A 17816-nucleotide genomic window follows, 5' to 3' on the forward strand; every position below is an offset into this window, starting at 1 on the left:
TGCGGAGCAGTGTGTGTGCGAGGTGTGCGGAGCGGAGCAGTGTGTGTGCGAGGTGTGCGGAGCGGAGCCGTGTGTGCGAGGTGTGCGGAGCAGTGTGTGTGCGAGGTGTGCGGAGCGGAGCAGTGTGTGCAAGGTGTGCGGAGCGGAGCCGTGTGTGTGCGAGGTGTGCGGAGCAGTGTGTGTGCGAGGTGTGCGGAGCGGAGCCGTGTGTGCGAGGTGAGCGGAGCCGTGTGTGTGCGAGGTGTGCGGAGCGGAGCAGTGTGTGCAAGGTGTGCGGAGCGGAGCAGTGTGTGTGCGAGGTGAGCGGAGCCGTGTGTGCGAGGTGTACGGAGCGGAGCTGAATGTGTACGAGGTGTATGGAGCGGAGCACGTGTGTACGGAGCGCAGCCGCGTGTGTAGGAGTAGCTATGTGTGGCCATTATATGGTACGAAGTATCATGTGCGGCCAATATACGGTACGGAGCATCATGTGCGGTCATTATACAATATGGAGCATCATGTGCAGCCAGTATACAGTATGGAGCCTCATGTGCAGTCATTATACAGTATGGAGCATCATGTGCAGTCATTATACAGTATGGAGCATCATGTGGGGTCATTATACAGTATGGAGCATCATGTGGGGTCATTATACAGTATGGAGCATCATGTGCGGTCATTATACAGTATGGAGCATCATGTGCGGTCATTATACAGTATGGAGCGTCATGTGTGGCCATTGTACACTATGGAGCGTCGTGTGTGGCCATTGTACACTATGGAGCGTCGTGTGTGGCCATTGTACACTATAGAGCGTCGTGTGTGGCCATTGTACACTATGGAGCATCGTGTGTGGTCATTATACAGTATGGAGCGTCGTGTGTGGCCATTGTACACTATGAAGCGTCGTGTGTGGCCATTGTACAGTATGGAGCGTCGTGTGTGGCCATTGTACACTATGGAGCGTCATGTGTGGCCATTGTACAGCATGGAGCGTCGTGTGTGGCCATTGTACACTATGGAGCGTCGTGTGTGGCCATTGTACACTATGGAGCGTCGTGTGTGGCCATTGTACAGTATAGAGCGTCGTGTGTGGCCATTGTACAGTATAGAGCGTCGTGTGTGGCCATTGTATAGTATGGAGCGTCGTGTGTGGCCATTGTACAGTATGGAGCGTCGTGTGTGGCCATTGTACACTATGGAGCGTCGTGTGTGGCCATTGTACACTATGGAGCGTCGTGTGTGGCCATTGTACACTATGGAGCGTCATGTGTGGCCATTGTACAGCATGGAGCGTCGTGTGTGGCCATTGTACACTATGGAGCGTCGTGTGTGGCCATTGTACACTATGGAGCGTCGTGTGTGGCCATTGTACAGTATAGAGCGTCGTGTGTGGCCATTGTACACTATGGAGCGTCGTGTGTGGCCATTGTACAGTATAGAGCGTCGTGTGTGGCCATTGTATAGTATGGAGCGTCGTGTGTGGCCATTGTACAGTATGGAGCGTCGTGTGTGGCCATTGTACACTATGGAGCGTCGTGTGTGGCCATTGTACAGTATGGAGCGTCGTGTGTGGCCATTGTACAGTATGGAGCGTCGTGTGTGGCCATTGTACAATATGGAGCGTCGTGTGTGGCCATTGTACACTATGGAGCGTCGTGTGTGGCCATTGTACAGTATGGAGCGTCGTGTGTGGCCATTGTACAGTATGGAGCGTCGTGTGTGGCCATTGTACAATATGGAGCGTCGTGTGTGGCCATTGTACAGTATGGAGCGTCGTGTGTGGCCATTGTATAGTATGGAGCGTCGTGTGTGGCCATTGTACAGTATGGAGCGTCGTGTGTGGCCATTGTACACTATGGAGCGTCGTGTGTGGCCATTGTACACTATGGAGCGTCGTGTGTGGCCATTGTACAGTATGGAGCGTCGTGTGTGGCCATTGTACAATATGGAGCGTCGTGTGTGGCCATTGTACACTATGGAGCGTCGTGTGTGGCCATTGTACACTATGGAGCGTCGTGTGTGGCCATATTTTTTTTGTTCATAATTATTGTTTACGAAACATTGTGATCAGAAGTGCTAAATGGGGTTGGGGCATGGCTAGTTGTGAAATGGGTGTGGTCAGAGGTGTGGCCTAAAATTTGCAGACTTTGTCCCTCTTTCCCTTCCTCAAAAGTTGGGAGGTATGAATTTACAAAGCTGCCAATTGTCCGGGGGAGGGGGCGGGGGGGAATGGGGGGATTCATTTGTGGAATTTACAAAGTCTTACATGTTTTCTATTCGCCACGACAGCACCCACTGAGAGAGGGGATCCGCCCCTGGGAACAGGAAACCTACAGAGAGATAAAAGGGGCGGCCCCCCCTCGCTCCTCAGTTGGTTTCCTGTTCCTAGACGGGAACCCACAGAGAAGACTCTATGGAGTTGCTATCAAGAGGAAGACCCGCCTGGACTGCCGCCTGTACGACTCTGCTGAGCGGCAGGGGCTCCAGAGCGGGTAAACAGAGACGGGGGGATGATCCTGTGGACCCCTCATCTGCTGAAGCCATCAACAGTCTCCCTGCTGGGACACTGTTGTATGAGGCCACCGATGTTGCGGAGCGGCACCTACCTCGTCCAGCCCGGGGTCCGGGGCAGGTAGGAAGATATGCTCCTGGTGGAGCTGCGGTAGGCTGGCGTCTCCCCGGGGGTTTTTTTTTGTTCCCCTCCTGGTCCCTCCAGAGTGAAGCTAACAGGGCTGCAGGTACAGCGCTAGAGCGTCTTCCAGCGTGTAGCAGAGACGCCGGCGTATGCGCAGTAGCAGCGGCGTCCCGGAAATGCTTGGTTCAACTTCCGGGGTCGCGGGGGCAGCCTGGGCTCGTCTATGGGCGCAGCGGTTGCCGGTAATTACTGCAAGCATCTGCGGCTGGAGAAGGAGACTGCGGGCCACACACCTGGGATAATCGCTGATCTCCTCTGTTGATCAGGTATAAAAAAAAAAAAAAAAAAGGGGAGTGCTTTCTCAGCTGTGAGGCACAGGCGGTGCTATATAAGGCAGTTTAGAGCTCTCCTGGTTGCGCAACATGTCGTCCCAGGAGGATATCGAGCGCCCACTGGAGGATTTAATCCTGCCTAGTGGTGATGCCAAAGAGAAAGGCAGTGGACACTCAAAGAGGAGTGACTCCACTGAGAAATCGGTGAAAAAGTCAGGCCGCTCTGCACCAAAAGCTGATCGTACAACCCGGCAGACGGTATTTAACCTTACTCCTGGGTAAATGTGTAGCTGGCTTTATGGGGGCTAATGGTAGTTTCTCCTGCTTCTATCTTATAGGGTAAGCGGACGGAGAAATCTAGGCACAAGCAGTGTGCGATGTGTAATGAGCCCCTGCCGGACTCCTATATTAAAAGATTATGTCAGAGTTGCATAGATTACACCTTGCAGCAGGAGAGTTCGGTCAGGATGAAGGAGATTCGTCTCATGATAAGGGAAGAACTTCAGTCCTTGGGTAGTAGTCCGGCGGTGAATGTGGGAAAAAGAACCAGGAAGGCGCCTTCTCCTGCAGCAGACACGTCAGCAGAAAGTGGGGAGGTCAGCTCAGACGTTTCTCAAAGATCGGGCTCCTCGGATGACGAGGATTACGTCTGTTTCCCTACAGACAGTGTAAATAGTCTGATTAAGTCAGTGAGGGGTACTATGGGAGTATCAGAGTCTAAAGAACCTCAGACACCTCAGGACGCTATGTTTGCTGGTCTTTCGCAAAAGAAAGGCCATGTATTTCCAGTGAATCAGGCCATCAAGGACCTGGTTAAACGGGAATGGAATAAAGGACAAAAAGGGTTTGTGCCAGTCTCATGTAAAAGGAGATACCCCTTCGATGATGAGGACTTGACCACTTGGTCCAAAGTACCTAAAGTGGATGCGGCTGTGGCATCCACCTCCCGCCGTTCCTCCCTGCCAGTCGAAGATGCAGGTTCATTATCAGATCCTATGGACAGGAAATCTGACACAATACTTAAAAAGTCATGGGAGGCCTGTGTAACTAACTGCCTTTAAACCTGCAATTGCAGCCACATCTACTAGCAGGTCTATGCTAGTTTGGCTCGACCAGCTGGACCAAAACATTAAGGCCGGAGTATCCAGGGAAAAATTGCGCTCCGCTATTCCTTTAATTAAGGGGGCTGCGGCATTTATTTCTGATGCCTCTATTGACTCACTCCGTCTAGCGGCCAGAACGGCCAGTCTTACTAACACGGCTCGTAGAGCCTTATGGCTAAAAAACTGGAAAGGAGATAATAATAATAATAATAATAATAATAATAATTTTATTTATATAGCGCCAACATATTCCGCAGCGCTTTACAACTTATAGAGGGGACTTATACAGACAACAGACATTACAGCATAACAGAAATCACAGTTCAAAACAGATACCAGGAGGAATGAGGGCCCTGCTGCTTGCAAGCTTACAATCTATGAGGAAAAGGGGAGACACAAGAGGTGGATGGTAACAATTGCTTTAGTTATTTGGACCAGCCATAGTGTAAGGCTCGGGTGTTCATGTAAAGCTGCATGAACCAGTTAACTGCCTAAGTATGTAACAGTACAGACACAGAGGCTATTAACTGCATAAAGTGTATGAGAACATGATGGAGGAACGTGATTATGTTGTTGTTTTTTATTAATAGGCCACACAGGGATAATTAGGTTAATGCGTTGAGGCGGTAGGCCAATCTGAACAAATGAGTTTTTAGTGCACGCTTAAAACTGTGGGGATTGGGGATTAATTGTATTAACCTAGGTAGTGCATTCCAAAGAATCGGCGCCGCACGTGTAAAGTCTTGGAGACGGGAGTGGGAGGTTCTGATTATTGAGGATGATTATTAAGGAGATGCCCAGTCCAGGTCCAAATTGTGTGCCATACCCTGTCAGGGTGAGTACCTCTTCGGAACAGTGTTAGACGAAATACTCACTAAGGCGGGTGAAAGGAAGAAGGGGTTCCCTAATCCCTTTATTCCTTCTTACAGAAGGGCGTTCAGGAAGCCACCATTCGGCAAGAAGGGAGGCTTTAAAGACCGATGGAATAATAATAAGGAATTCAAACAAAAAGGAAATCTATTCAATAAACGTCCCTTTAAGCCAGCGGATAAATTCCGTTGACCCGGTTCTGCCAGTGGGAGCTAGACTTCTACACTTTGCAGAGCAATGGAAGGAAATAACGGTCAATCCGTGGGCCATCAATTTAGTTTCTTCAGGCCTCGCTTTAGATTTCATCCAAACACCTCCGGATTCCTTCCTTCTTACATCCTTAAAATCTAGGCCTCAGCAGGAGGCCCTTGAAACGGAAATTAAATCCCTCATATCCAAACACGTATTAATAAAAGTACCACCATCCCAGATAGGGAAGGGCTTCTACTCCCCCTTATTTCTAATTTCTAAGCCGGACGGCTCTTTCAGAACCATAATCAATTTGACCAGTGGTCATAAGAAAGATAAGGGAAGAAGGAGCAAGAGTCCTTCTGATAGCCCCATTCTGGCCCAAGAGGCCATGGTTTTCGTGGCTCAGAGCGATGTCAATTTCAGACCCCTGGATTCTGCCTCAGACCAAAGACCTTCTATCTCAGGGGCCGTTCCTACATCCTCAAGTAAAAGGAATGAACTTGACTGTCTGGAATTTGAGAGGCAATTACTAGAGCTTAGAGGGTTCTCAAGGGGGTTAATAAATACCCTCATGAGGAGTAGGAAGCCTTCCACTACCAGTATTTATGTTAGGATTTGGAAGAAATTTCTTGAATTCCATACTGCACAACTCTCTTCGGAAGTTCCTATATTCTCAATATTAGAATTTCTACAGAAGGGTCTGGACTTGGGACTCTCGGTTAGCACATTAAAGGTCCAAATTTCGGCTCTAGGAGCTCTGTTTAATTCTGATGTTGCAGGCAATAGATGGATATCTAGGTTTATTTCTGCTTGCGAGAGATCAAGACCTATTAAGGTACCACAGATTCCACAGTGGGATCTGACGTTAGTCCTGGATGCATTGACACAAAGCCCTTTTGAGCCTCTTCAGACAGCCTCTTTGAAGCATGTCTCATTAAAGACGATATTACTAGTGGCATTAGTATCTGCCAGAAGGGTGAGTGATCTCCATGCCTTATCAGTAGATCCTCCATTCCTGTCAGTGACTTCTGACAGAATAGTTTTAAAGACAGATCCATGTTATCTCCCTAAAGTAGCCACTAGTTTTCATAGGTCTCAGGAGATCTTGTTACCTACCTTTTATGAGAACCACTCGACTCCAGAAGAAGCTAGGCTTCATACCCTAGACGTTAAAAGAGCTATTCTAACCTATATAGAAAGAACTAGGGACTGGAGGGAGAGTAGGGCTCTCTTTGTGTCTTTCCAGGGGAAAAACAAAGGATCCAGAGTCACAAAGTGCACACTGTCGCGCTGGATCCGGGATGCTATAATCTTGGCGTACAAATCTAAGGGAAGAGATCCTCCTCTGCATATCGGAGCACACTCCACTAGGGCCGTGTCGACTTCCTGGGCAGAAAGAGCGAACGTGCCAATACACCTTATATGTAAGGCTGCAACTTGGTCTTCGCCTAATACCTTCTATAAGCACTATAGACTAGACCTATCTGCTGCTTCTGATCTAACCTTTGGGGTATCGGTTCTCGGCTCAGTTAACCCACCCAATCTATAATCTCTGTAAATCTCTCAGTGGGTGCTGTCGTGGCGAATAGAAAATATCGGATTACGTACCGGTAATGCTCTTTTATAGAGCCCACGACAGCACCCATTCGATTCCCTCCCTTTTCTTTATTTAGTTACACGTGGTGTCTTATAGGGAGATGTATATAATAGAGTAAGATGATATGATGTTGTAAATATGTATATATAACTAAACCTGTTAAACTAAAAAACCTGGCGGCGGTTCCTCCTTATTCTCTGTAAAACAACTGAGGAGCGAGGGGGGGCCGCCCCTTTTATCTCTCTGTAGGTTTCCTGTTCCCAGGGGCGGATCCCCTCTCTCAGTGGGTGCTGTCGTGGGCTCTATAAAAGAGCATTACCGGTACGTAATCCGATATTTCTAGTTACTTATCACCTGCTCACCTCTGCCACCCTAGGTTTAAATGAGTAGATAGATGGTGATAGATAGTAGCCTGTGGACTGCACTAATAAGACCTTTGGTCCACACCTAACCTTTCCAGGGAGGAATAGCATTTGTCAGGCAAGATGAGCCCTAAGAAAGCGTCTGGTGCACAGAACAGGAAGCGAAAGGCCTTAGCAGAGCAGGCAATTCAAAAGCAAGCAGGGGCTTTAAAAAGACTGTTTGTAAAATCTTCTGAACATGGTGGTGGCACCAATGTACCGAGCACTGCTGAGGAATCGACTTCAGATGTTCCGCAGCAAGAATGTGAAATAAGGAGTGGTATGGACACAATTCCATTGGAGCCAGGAGAACCGTCAACGTCATTGCAAATTGCACACGGCACCTGACCTGCTGCCACCCATCCGGAACGCCTCTCCATTCTGGCCGTCATCTCTGCGCTCCGATTGGCTGTGAGCGTCAGGCAGACAGCCAATCAGAGTGCAGGGGTGACTGCCAGCGAGGAGAGGCGTTGCAGACGGACGGCAGCAGGTGGGGTGCGATGCGGACCGGAAGTAAGTGAGCGGCAGGTATGCCGTTCGGGGGTTTGCGAGGACACCCAGATGGTGGGGAAACCCTTAATGGGATGCCCCTGACTCGATAGGGCTGTAGACCGAGAGTCATTTTTTAAACTTTTGGACTGCTTTAAAGCACTTTATAACTCCCGTTATTGCAGTATTAGTGTATTTGGATATTCTTGAAGTGTTTTGCAGGGAAACACAAGTTTTCTAAGTAAACGTGTTGTCAATACTAAAGCGTTATTGTTTTCTTTCAAAGTTTGGGGGGGGGGGGGCGCCGTCTTGCAGTCTCGCACAGGGCGCCTTTTGGGCTAAGTCCGGCCCTGGATGCGAATCAGGTTGTAAGCACCCCACAGATCTAATTTTGTAAATACCCTTGCTCCCCAAAGCCTATCAAAAAGCTCAGATATCAGGGGCAAAGGATACTTATTCTTAACAGTGATGGCGTTAAGACCCCTGTCATCTATGCATGGACATAGTTCCCCGTTCTTCTTCTGCACAAAGAAGAACCCAGCCCCTGCAGGTTACACTGACTTCCTAATGAATCCTCTTGCCAGATTTTCCTGGATGTACTGTGACATTGCCTCCGTCTCTGGGAGAGATAATGGGTAGACTCAACCCCGGGGAGGCACAGCACTAGGCAAGAGGTCAATAGGACAGTCATAGGGGCGGTGAGGCGAAAGGGTCTCCGCAGCTCTTTTGGAGAACACGTCCGCATAGGGCCAATATTGCTTTGGGAGAGAAGATAGATCTGCGGATACCGGGTGTTATCTGTGAGGGCAGTGTCGACCCATTTACCACTCGTAGGGTCACTGGTTGAGCTAACATTACCAGGGGAATTGCGTGACGTTGGGAGAAGGCAGATGACATAAAATTGTCCTCAGCCCCAGAATCCACACAGAGCTCTACCGAGTGGGAAAATGGGTCTATAGTAATTGTCCCCTTAAAGGACAATTTGGAGGCAAATGTCGCCGTGTCTAGTGTACCTCCACCTACTACCACTAGACGCTGACATTTTCTCGACCGCTGGGGACATTGGTGGCAAGATGTCCTGACTGCTGGCAAACATGACAAACCTGGAGTGCACGAGTGGTCCGGGACTTAGATCCCGCTCGTGACACTTGCTTCATGTGACTCAGAGGCCTAGACTGGAGATTCCAAAGGTTTGACGAAGGTTGGAGACAGCCGAAACCTCTGCCTATACTGGGCTTGCTCTAACCTCTGCTCGTGAAAACGGAGGTCAATACGAGTCAACACTGCTATTAACTCCTCCAGTTTGGTGGGAATCTCCCTAGTGGCCAGAGAGTCCTTCACGTGGTCAGCCAGCCCCCTCCAAAATATCGGAATAAGGGCTTTATCCGACCACTCCAGCTCAGATGCTAGGGTGCGAAAGTGGACGGCAAAATGGCTGACCAAGGACGAGCCCTGAGTCAATGCCAACAGTTGGAACCCCGTATCATGGGTGACACGAGGTCCTAAAAAGACCTGTTTCAGAGTGCTCAGGAACAACAAAGCACACTGCACCACATGATCACCACGCTTCCACAGTGGAGTAGCCCACTCCAACGCCCTGTCCGACAGGAGAGACACAATAAATCCCACCTTAGCCCGCTCTGTGGGGAAATGTGTGGCCAGAAGCTTGAGATGTATAGAGCACTGACTCACGAAACCCCTACAAAACTTACTATCACCAGAATATTTTTCTGGCAGCGGGAGGCGAGATAGAGTCGGAACAGGGGTGGCAGTGGACAAGGTTGCTGCAGCCACGCTAGCAGCCTGAACAGCAAGGATTACTGTTTGTCCGTCATTACTAGCCAGACCCTGGCGCTAGTGTAATGTTAGGGCTAGTGGAATGCACCAAATTATGAGAGATGGTATAATGTGCATTCGCAGCCCGGGGTCCACCGTGCAGAGATATAATCTGCTGCTGAGTAATGACGGACTATATGTGAGTACAATGTGGATTCACACATGGGTTAACTTCACCCTGTGTGCAGGAAGCAAACCCTGTTGCATTACAGGGCCACGGTACTGCACCAAGAGCGCAAGCAAGGAGTCTCAGGACTCTATCCCAAGACACAGGATTAGAGTACGTTCAGACCACTTGCGCTCGACACCGCAACTGGGGTGTCAAAGTAACAGAAAATATAACTTAAAGCACAAAAGTGCGTGCTGTGCTGCTTTGGCGGATGCCACTAACCCCCCAGACTTGGGATAGGAAAGCGCTCTATAAGCGCACTGCGCCGCACTGGCGATTACAGCAATAGGCGCTGTATCGTGTGTCTTTATGTTGACAGCTTAGTCGGGCGCTAGAAAGCAAGCATCCACCTTTTGCGAACAGTCATACACAAAGAAGGAGATTTTAAAGAACAACTTACACTCATCAACACACACACAATTCCAATCCGTGCGGCCATGCGAATCTTTAATAGCTGCAGCAAGAGCAGGACCTTCCCAGAAGGACCAATGGGAGTCAGCCACAGAAGAACACCTTCAAGACCTTCCTAAAGGACCAATGGGATTTGCTGCAGTATCTAAGCATGTAACCCTTGATCTCCAACGAGAGATCTTGCCCTAGGCATGCTCAGAAAGGGAAGAGCAGGGCTTAGTCCCAAACACGTCTGCTCGCCGCTGCCCAGTACTGGCTACAATGGCAGAAGCTGGAAAGGCAGCAGTAACCAGTAGTGTTGAGCATTCCGATACCACAAGTATCGGGTATCGGCCGATACTTGCGGGTATCGGAATTCCGATACTGAGATCCGATACTTTTGTGGTATTGGGAATCGGTATCGGGATTAATATCAATGTGTAAAAGAAAGAATTAAAATAAAAAATAGGGATATACTCACCTCTCCGACGCAGCCTGGACTTTACCGCCGTAACCGGGAGCCATTGTACCTAAGAATGCGCGCTTGAAGGGCCTTAGATAATGTCAGGGCGCTCTGATTGGTCTGTAGCGGTCGCGTGACCGCTACGCGACCAATCACAAAGCAGTGATGTCACCTAAGGTCTTTCAAGCGCTTGAAATACCTTAGAAGACGTCACTGCTTTGTGATTGGTCGCGTAGCGGTCACGCGACCGCTACGCGACCAATCAGAAGCTGCGGACGTTTTCTAAGGTATTTCAAGCGCTTGAAAGACCTTAGGTGACGTCACTGCTTTGTGATTGGTCGCGTAGCGGTCACGCGACCGCTACGGACCAATCAGAGCGCCGTGACGTTATCTAAGGCCCTTCAAGCGCGCATTCTTAGGTACAACGGCTCCCAGTTACGGCGGTAAAGTCCAGGCTGCGTCGGAGAGGTGAGTATATCCCTATTTTTTATTTTAATTCTTTCTTTTACACATTGATATGGATCCCAGGGCCTGAAGGAGAGTTTCCTCTCCTTCAGACCCTGGGAACCATACAGGATACCGTCCGATACTTGGTGTCCCATTGACTTGTATTGGTATCGGGTATCGGTATCGGATTAGATCCGATACTTTGCCGGTATCGGACGATACTTTCTGATACCGATACTTTCAAGTATCGGACGGTATCGCTCAACACTAGTAACCAGTCATCCAGTATCAGCCTGAGCAAGATGCTGGGACCGATGCCTCTGTTGAGCAGACTCCACTGCGGCTGGAGAAGAATGGGAGACAGCAGCGGAGATGGTTCGAGATTCCCCCTGTGCAGAGGCGGGATCTCAACACCTAACACCATGTCACATTGGTATAGCTCCTGAGATGCCAAAACACTGGAACTCCACCATAAGTGTCTCCGCTTTACAATCTACATCCTTCAATGAATTAATCTAATCATGCAGAAATCTTATTAACACCACACCTTGGTGGCTGTATCTGGTATCCTACATGGAGTGTCTATCAGTTAATTCCTCAAACAGATAACTGCCTTGACAAAGGCCTTATGGCTGAAACGTTGGCACATTTTATGACTGGTCATTCTATCTAGTAATAAAATTAAATATTGGCATTTGAACTCAACAGTTTTCAGATTGGTCTATATTAACACCACAAGTGTGTCACAAAATCTTATACTATTGGGCAGTGAAGAAAATATATTTTAATTTTTCCTAAAAATAAATTGTTTCAGACCTAGGTATTATATTTTAACTCGGTGAAATGGGTAAAATTTGCATCATAATTTGTGTTGAATTTTTGTTGAATGTGGTGATACCCAATAAAGTCATGGCCAAAAGGGTCGGCATGCTTGAAAGTATTTTTCCCAGTAAATTATTGCAATTACACATTTTGTTATACACCTGTTTATTTCCTTTTTGTATTGGAACAACACAAAAACTCAGAAAAAAAGCAAATTGGACATAATTTCACACAAAACCCCCAAAATGGGACAGACAAAATGGTTGGCACCCTCAGCTTTATATTTGGTTGTACGCCCTTTGAAATAAATAACTGCAATTAATTATTTCCTATGACCATCAACAAGCTTCTTACACCTCTCAACTAGAATTTTAATCACTCATCTTTTGCAAACTGCTCCAGGTCTATCATATTTGAAGGGTGCCTTCTCCCAACAGCAATGATAAATAATCTCTCATCATGTGTTTAACCCCTTAAGCCCCAAGGGTGGTTTGCACGTTAATGACCTGGCCAATTTTTACAATTCTGACCACTGTCCTTTTATGAGGTTATAACTCTGGAACTCTTCAACGGATCCTGATCATTCTGACACTGTTTTCTTGTGACATATAGTACTTCATGATAGCAGTAAAATTTATTTGATATTACCTGTGTTTATTAGTGAAAAAAATGGAAATTTGGCGAATATTTTGAAAATTTCTACATTTTCCAACTTTGGATTTTCATGCCCTTAAATTACAGAGATATGTCACACAAAATACTTAATAAGTATCATTTCTCACTAGTGTTGAGCATTCCGATACCGCAAGTATCGGGTATCGGCCAATACTTGCGGTATCGGAATTCCGATACCGGGATTCCGATACTTGCCGCGTATCGGATACCGGAATCGGAAGTTCCCAGATTCAAACTGTACGAATTCAGCCAATGAGAATGATTCCAAGTGTGGGCACATCCTGTTCAGCATGGAGGGCATGAAACTACTGGCAAGGCTGTGATTGGCTGCTGAAATGATGTCATGATGCAGTTTAAAAGTCGCTGGCGCCATTTTTCGCTCACTCTGCTGTGAATTCAGTTAGTGACAGGACGCTGTTTGCTGACTGAGGGCCAGTTTAGAGATAGCGATTTGCTTCTTTGTGCTTTTCCAAGGCTAATTTAGCAACCGCTGTGTTCACCTACTAATCACCTTGCTTTTGCCTTGCAGCGCTGTTTTCACAGCGATCTGCAAGGTCTGTGTGTGTTTGTGTGTGTGTGTGAGTGCAGCCCACTCTCTAGTCTGTGTGCAGCCATAGGCCAAACATAGCTGGTTGTATTCAGTTCAGGGAGGGTGGTTCATTGCCTCATACTGTTCTTTTTTTTTTTTCAAGTAGTGTAGTCTGCTGCTCATTTTTTCTAATAATTCCTATTAGTGACTTTCCACCCGTATCCAGCTAACTTGTGGAAAAACACTACATAGGATAAAGTAGAGGAGGTTTTTTGGGCCTTGCAGCGCCGTTTACGGCTGTCTGCACGGTCTCCGTGTGACTGCAGCTCGCCCTGTAGTCTGTGAGCAGCCATAGCCTGGTTGTATCCAGCTCAGGGTTGTTCACTGCGTCATACCGTAAAATCAATTTTCCTTTTGTTTTAAGTAGTGCAGGCTGCTGCACATTTTTTCATAAAATTCCTATTAGTGTCTTTCCACCCGTATCCAGCTAACTTGTGGAAAAACACTACATAGGATAAAGTAGAGGAGGTTTTTTGGGCCTTGCAGCGCCGTTAACGGCTGTCTGCACGGTCTCCGTGTGACTGCAGCTCTCTCTGTTGTCAGTTCAGCCCCCAAAAAATAAATAAATAATAAAGTTCACCAAACACACCACTTTACATTTGTGTAGGTCACATTAGCTCATATTAAAGTCTAGTCCACACTTTAGAAAATTAGTGTTTCCTATACCTGTTAGGACTCGGAGCTTTTCAGGAATAAGCACACAAAGCCGTTAGTACTTTTCTGCTTATCTTTATCAGTCAACCAAGATGAAGAAGGCAGGGAGTAAGGCATGTGGGCGTGGGCGCGGAGCAGGGAGAGGACGTGGGGATTCTGTGCCTGCTGCGGGCACCGGTGACTCCTCAGCACCCAGTTTCACCAGGGAACAGTCCTTCATGCGCAGCTTTGTCGCAGAGCGCCGTACACCGCTGCTGCGTGAAGACCAAATTGAAGCCGTTGTCGGATGGATGGCAGCTAACGCATCGACTTCAATTAGTGCCACATCCTCAAAGACACAGAGCACTGGAGAGCAGCCATCTGTCTATTCACCACCTGCCAAATTGGCCAGGCAGACAGAGAGCCCAGGACAGGAGCCGTCTCTACTTCTGTTCTCTGAATCTCTTGGCTTGGAAACAGGGGGCTGTTGTGAAATTGGATTCTGGGCTCCCCCGGTGGCCACTTGTGGAATTGTACTTGTGTGCATCATCCCCTCTGTTCACCTGCTCCTATCAGGATGTGGGAGTCGCTATATAACCTTGCTCCTCTGTCAGTTTCATGCCGGTCAACAATGTAATCAGAAGCCTTTCTGTGCATGTTCCTGCTACTAGACAACTCCCAGCTAAGTTGGACTTTTGTCCTTGTGTGTTTTTGCATTTTGTTCCTGTTCACAGCTGCTGTTTCGTTACTGTGTCTGGAAAGCTCTTGTGAGCGGAAATTGCCACTCTGGTGTTATGAGTTAATGCTAGAGTCTTAAAGTAATTTCTGGATGGTGTTTTGATAGGGTTTTCTGCTGACCATGAAAGTGCCCTTTCTGTCTTCTTTCTATCTAGTAAGCGGACCTCGATTTTTGCTAAACCTATTTTCATACTACGTTTGTCATTTCATCTAAAATCACCGCCAATATATGTGGGGGCCTCTGTCTGCCTTTTGGGAAAATTTCTCTAGAGGTGAGCCAGGACTGTCTTTTCCTCTGCTAGGATTAGGTAGTTCTCCGGCTGGCGCTGGGCATCTAGGGATAAAAAAACGTAGGCATGCTACCCGGCCACTTCTAGTTGTGCGGCAGGTTTAGTTCATGGTCAGTATAGTTTCCATCTTCCAAGAGCTAGTTCTCATATATGCTGGGCTATGTTCTCTCGCCATTGAGAATCATGACAGGGGGCCAGCCAAGCAGCATTGGAGAAATGGAAGAAGAGGCAGGGTGCAGTGATGCCCCACAGCTTTTTCTCTCTTCCTCTGAAGAGGCGGGTGGGCCAGTGCCTCCGGTCACCACATCGCAGGCCGCATCCGCTGATGATGACACTCAGGTGCCACTTTCTGGTGCGTGCTCTGCTGCTGAGACTACCCAGGAGGAGCAGTTGGTGGCAGAGGGTAGTGTAGATGATGAGGTCCTTGACCCATCGTGGCGTGAGGGACAGGAAGGTGGTGGGAGCAGCTCCGAGGAAGAGATTCCTAGAACGGGCCAAAGAGGTAGAGGGAGAGGGAAGACTGCGCAGCCTGTAGCCTCCACTTTGGCACCCGTTAGGAGCATGTCTGTTCCAAAAGCCAAAAAGGGCGCTCCCAAGACTTGCAGTGTCTGGCCCTTTTTTGACACAGTTGCAGATGACATTTGCTATGTCAAATGCAAGGTGTGTCATCACAAAGTCAAAAGAGGTCGAAATGTCAGCAACCTCAATACCTCCAACATGTGGAAACATGTGCGCAACAGGCATGCGGCGGAGATAGAAAAACACACTGAAGAGCTAGGCCAACCAACAGCGGCAGCTACCACCTCTTCAGCTTGTGTTGCCTCTTCCTCCAGCTCACACGCAGCTGGTTCGGCTTCCTCCCAGGATCGCCGTGGAAGAACCTCTGGCCCTGTTGTCCAGAGACCCACTGTAATTCCACCCGCAGCACCACTTTCCCAGTCATCCACACACTCCCAGCCCAGTCTACAGCCATCGGTAGTACAGGCATGGGAGAAAAGGCGGCCTTTCTCGTCAAACCACCCACAAGCACAGGCTCTGACTGCAGGCATTGCCAAACTTCTGTCACTGGAAATGCTGTCATTCAGGCTGGTGGAGACTGACAGCTTCCGTGACTTGATGTCATTGGCAGTCCCACAGTACAATGTGCCCAGCCGCTTTTACTTCAGCAGGCAAGCTGTCCCTGCCCTGCACAAGCATGTGGAGGGACACATAAAACACGCGCTACTGAATGCCGTCAGTAGCAAGGTCCACCTCACCACCGATGCGTGGACCAGTCAACATGGACAGGGGCGATACCTCTCCCTCACTGCCTATTGGGTTAATGTCGTTGAGCCGGGTACAGATCGTGCGAGTGGCACAGGCCTGCCTGTCCTGCCCACTCCAAGGATTGCAGGAATCCATTCTGTACGCATTGACTCCTCCTCTTACACCAGTTCCTCAGAATCATCGCTGCAGGAGCCATCACAGTCCACCTCCACATGGACCCGTGATGAACGTTTACCTGTTACGACCGACATGAGCACAGCCGTGGCCAAACGTCAACAGGCCATCTTGAAATTAATTTCTTTGGGGAATCGAAGCCACACAGCGCAGAGCTCTGGAATGCCATCAAGCAGGAGAGCGATGTGTTGTTTGTGCCAGCGAATCTCCAGCCAGGCATGGTAGTGTGTGATAATGGCCGAAATCTGGTGGCAGCTCTGGGCCTCGGCAACCTCACTCACATCCCATGTCTGGCACATGTGATCAATTTGGTCGTGCAGAGTTTTTTGAGGGACTATCCGGATCTTGATGCACTGCTGCACAAGGTCCGCCTAGAGTGTGCTCACTTGCGGTGTTCCAGCACGGCAAAAGCGCGCATTGCGGCTCTGCAGCGCCGACACCGCCTGCCGGAACATCGCATCATATGTGACCTACCTACCAGGTGGAATTCCACGTTACATATGTTGGAGCAGTTGTGTGAGCAGCAGCAAGCTGTAATGGAGTACCAGCTGCATCAGGCACAAAGAAGTCGCACTCCGCGCCGTTCAGACTTCAAAACCACAGAGTGGGCCACTATGAAGGACGTCTGCCAGGTTTTGCGTCCCTTCGATTATTCCACGCGGATGGCGAGTGCAGATGATGCACTAGTCAGCATGACTGTCCCCCTTATCTGCCTGCTTGAAAACTCACTGCAAGCGCTAAGGGATGATGTTGTGGAAGAGGTAGAGGATGAGGATTCACCATTTCCATCATCTTCTGGACAGTCAGCGCCACGTGGTTCCTCACAAACGCGTAGGCAGGGGACACTTTGTGAGGAGGATGAGGAGGAGTCAATGGAGGAGGAAGACATCCATCCAGAGGAGGGAGTTACACAATTGTACAGTACTCAGTGTGTACAGCGAGGGTGGGGTGATGACGAGCGGGCAGAGATCACGCCTCCAGCAGGGGACAGCATTTCTTGGCCAGTTGGCAGTCTGCAGCACATGGTGGATTACATGCTGCAGTGCCTGAGAAACGACCGCCGCATCGCCCACATTCTCAACATGTCTGATTATTGGGTGTTCACCCTCCTCGATCCTCGCTACCGGGACAATGTAGAAAGCCTCATCACACCGTTGAACCGGGAGCGAAAAATGCGGGAGTACCAAGACACACTGGTGAATTCCATCATCTTCTCCATTCCAACTGAGAGAAGTGCTGCTAGTGCATTACAAAGCAGCTCAGTGCTTCCAGGCAGTGGAGGAGGCTCTGCACAAAGTGGGAGCAGAAGCAGTGCCTCTGCCCAAGGCAAGACCAGTATGGCCCAACTGTGGCACAGTTTTTTGTGCCCGCCACAAAAGTCTACACCATCACAGACGGCTCCAGTCAGCAGGAGGCAACGGTTCTGTCAGATTGTGACAGACTACATGTCTTGCCCTCTTGCTGTACTCCCAGACGGCTCTTCCTCTTTCAAGTTTTGGGTCTCAAAGCTGGATACATGGCCAGAGCTAAGCCAGTATGCACTGGAGGTGCTGGCTTGCCCTGCGGCTAGTGTATGATCGGAACGCGTCTTTAGTGCTGCAGGTGGTGTACTAACTGACCGTCGCATGCGACTATCCTCCGATAACGTTGACCGGCTTACTTTCCTGAAAATGAACAAGGCCTGGATCTCGCAGGAATTTGCCACTCCTCTTCCTGATTAAAT

The 17816-nt window shown here is 48.9% G+C and overlaps 1 protein-coding gene across 1 annotated transcript; it reads left to right on the forward strand.

Annotated features, from left to right (window-relative positions):
• The first annotated feature begins 2806 nt into the window (after positions 1-2806).
• LOC143794216 (uncharacterized) lies at positions 2807-4010 on the forward strand. The gene is made up of 2 exons (XM_077280951.1): positions 2807-3207; positions 3288-4010. The coding sequence occupies exons 1-2, from the start codon at positions 3040-3042 to the stop codon at positions 4008-4010; spliced, it is 891 nt and encodes a 296-aa protein (XP_077137066.1). The 5' UTR covers positions 2807-3039.
• The last annotated feature ends 13806 nt before the right edge of the window (positions 4011-17816 follow it).

The sequence above is a fragment of the Ranitomeya variabilis genome, chromosome 1, assembly GCF_051348905.1.
Source record: "Ranitomeya variabilis isolate aRanVar5 chromosome 1, aRanVar5.hap1, whole genome shotgun sequence".
Taxonomy (NCBI): domain Eukaryota; kingdom Metazoa; phylum Chordata; class Amphibia; order Anura; family Dendrobatidae; genus Ranitomeya; species Ranitomeya variabilis.

Bases quoted from the DNA above. Each gene is read 5' to 3' on its own strand.
- LOC143794216 (XM_077280951.1), top strand. From the start codon at position 3,040: ATGTCGTCCCAGGAGGATATCGAGCGCCCACTGGAGGATTTAATCCTG. The intron at 3,208-3,287 runs GTATTTAACCTT...TCTATCTTATAG, and splicing joins ATCGTACAACCCGGCAGACG to GGTAAGCGGACGGAGAAATC.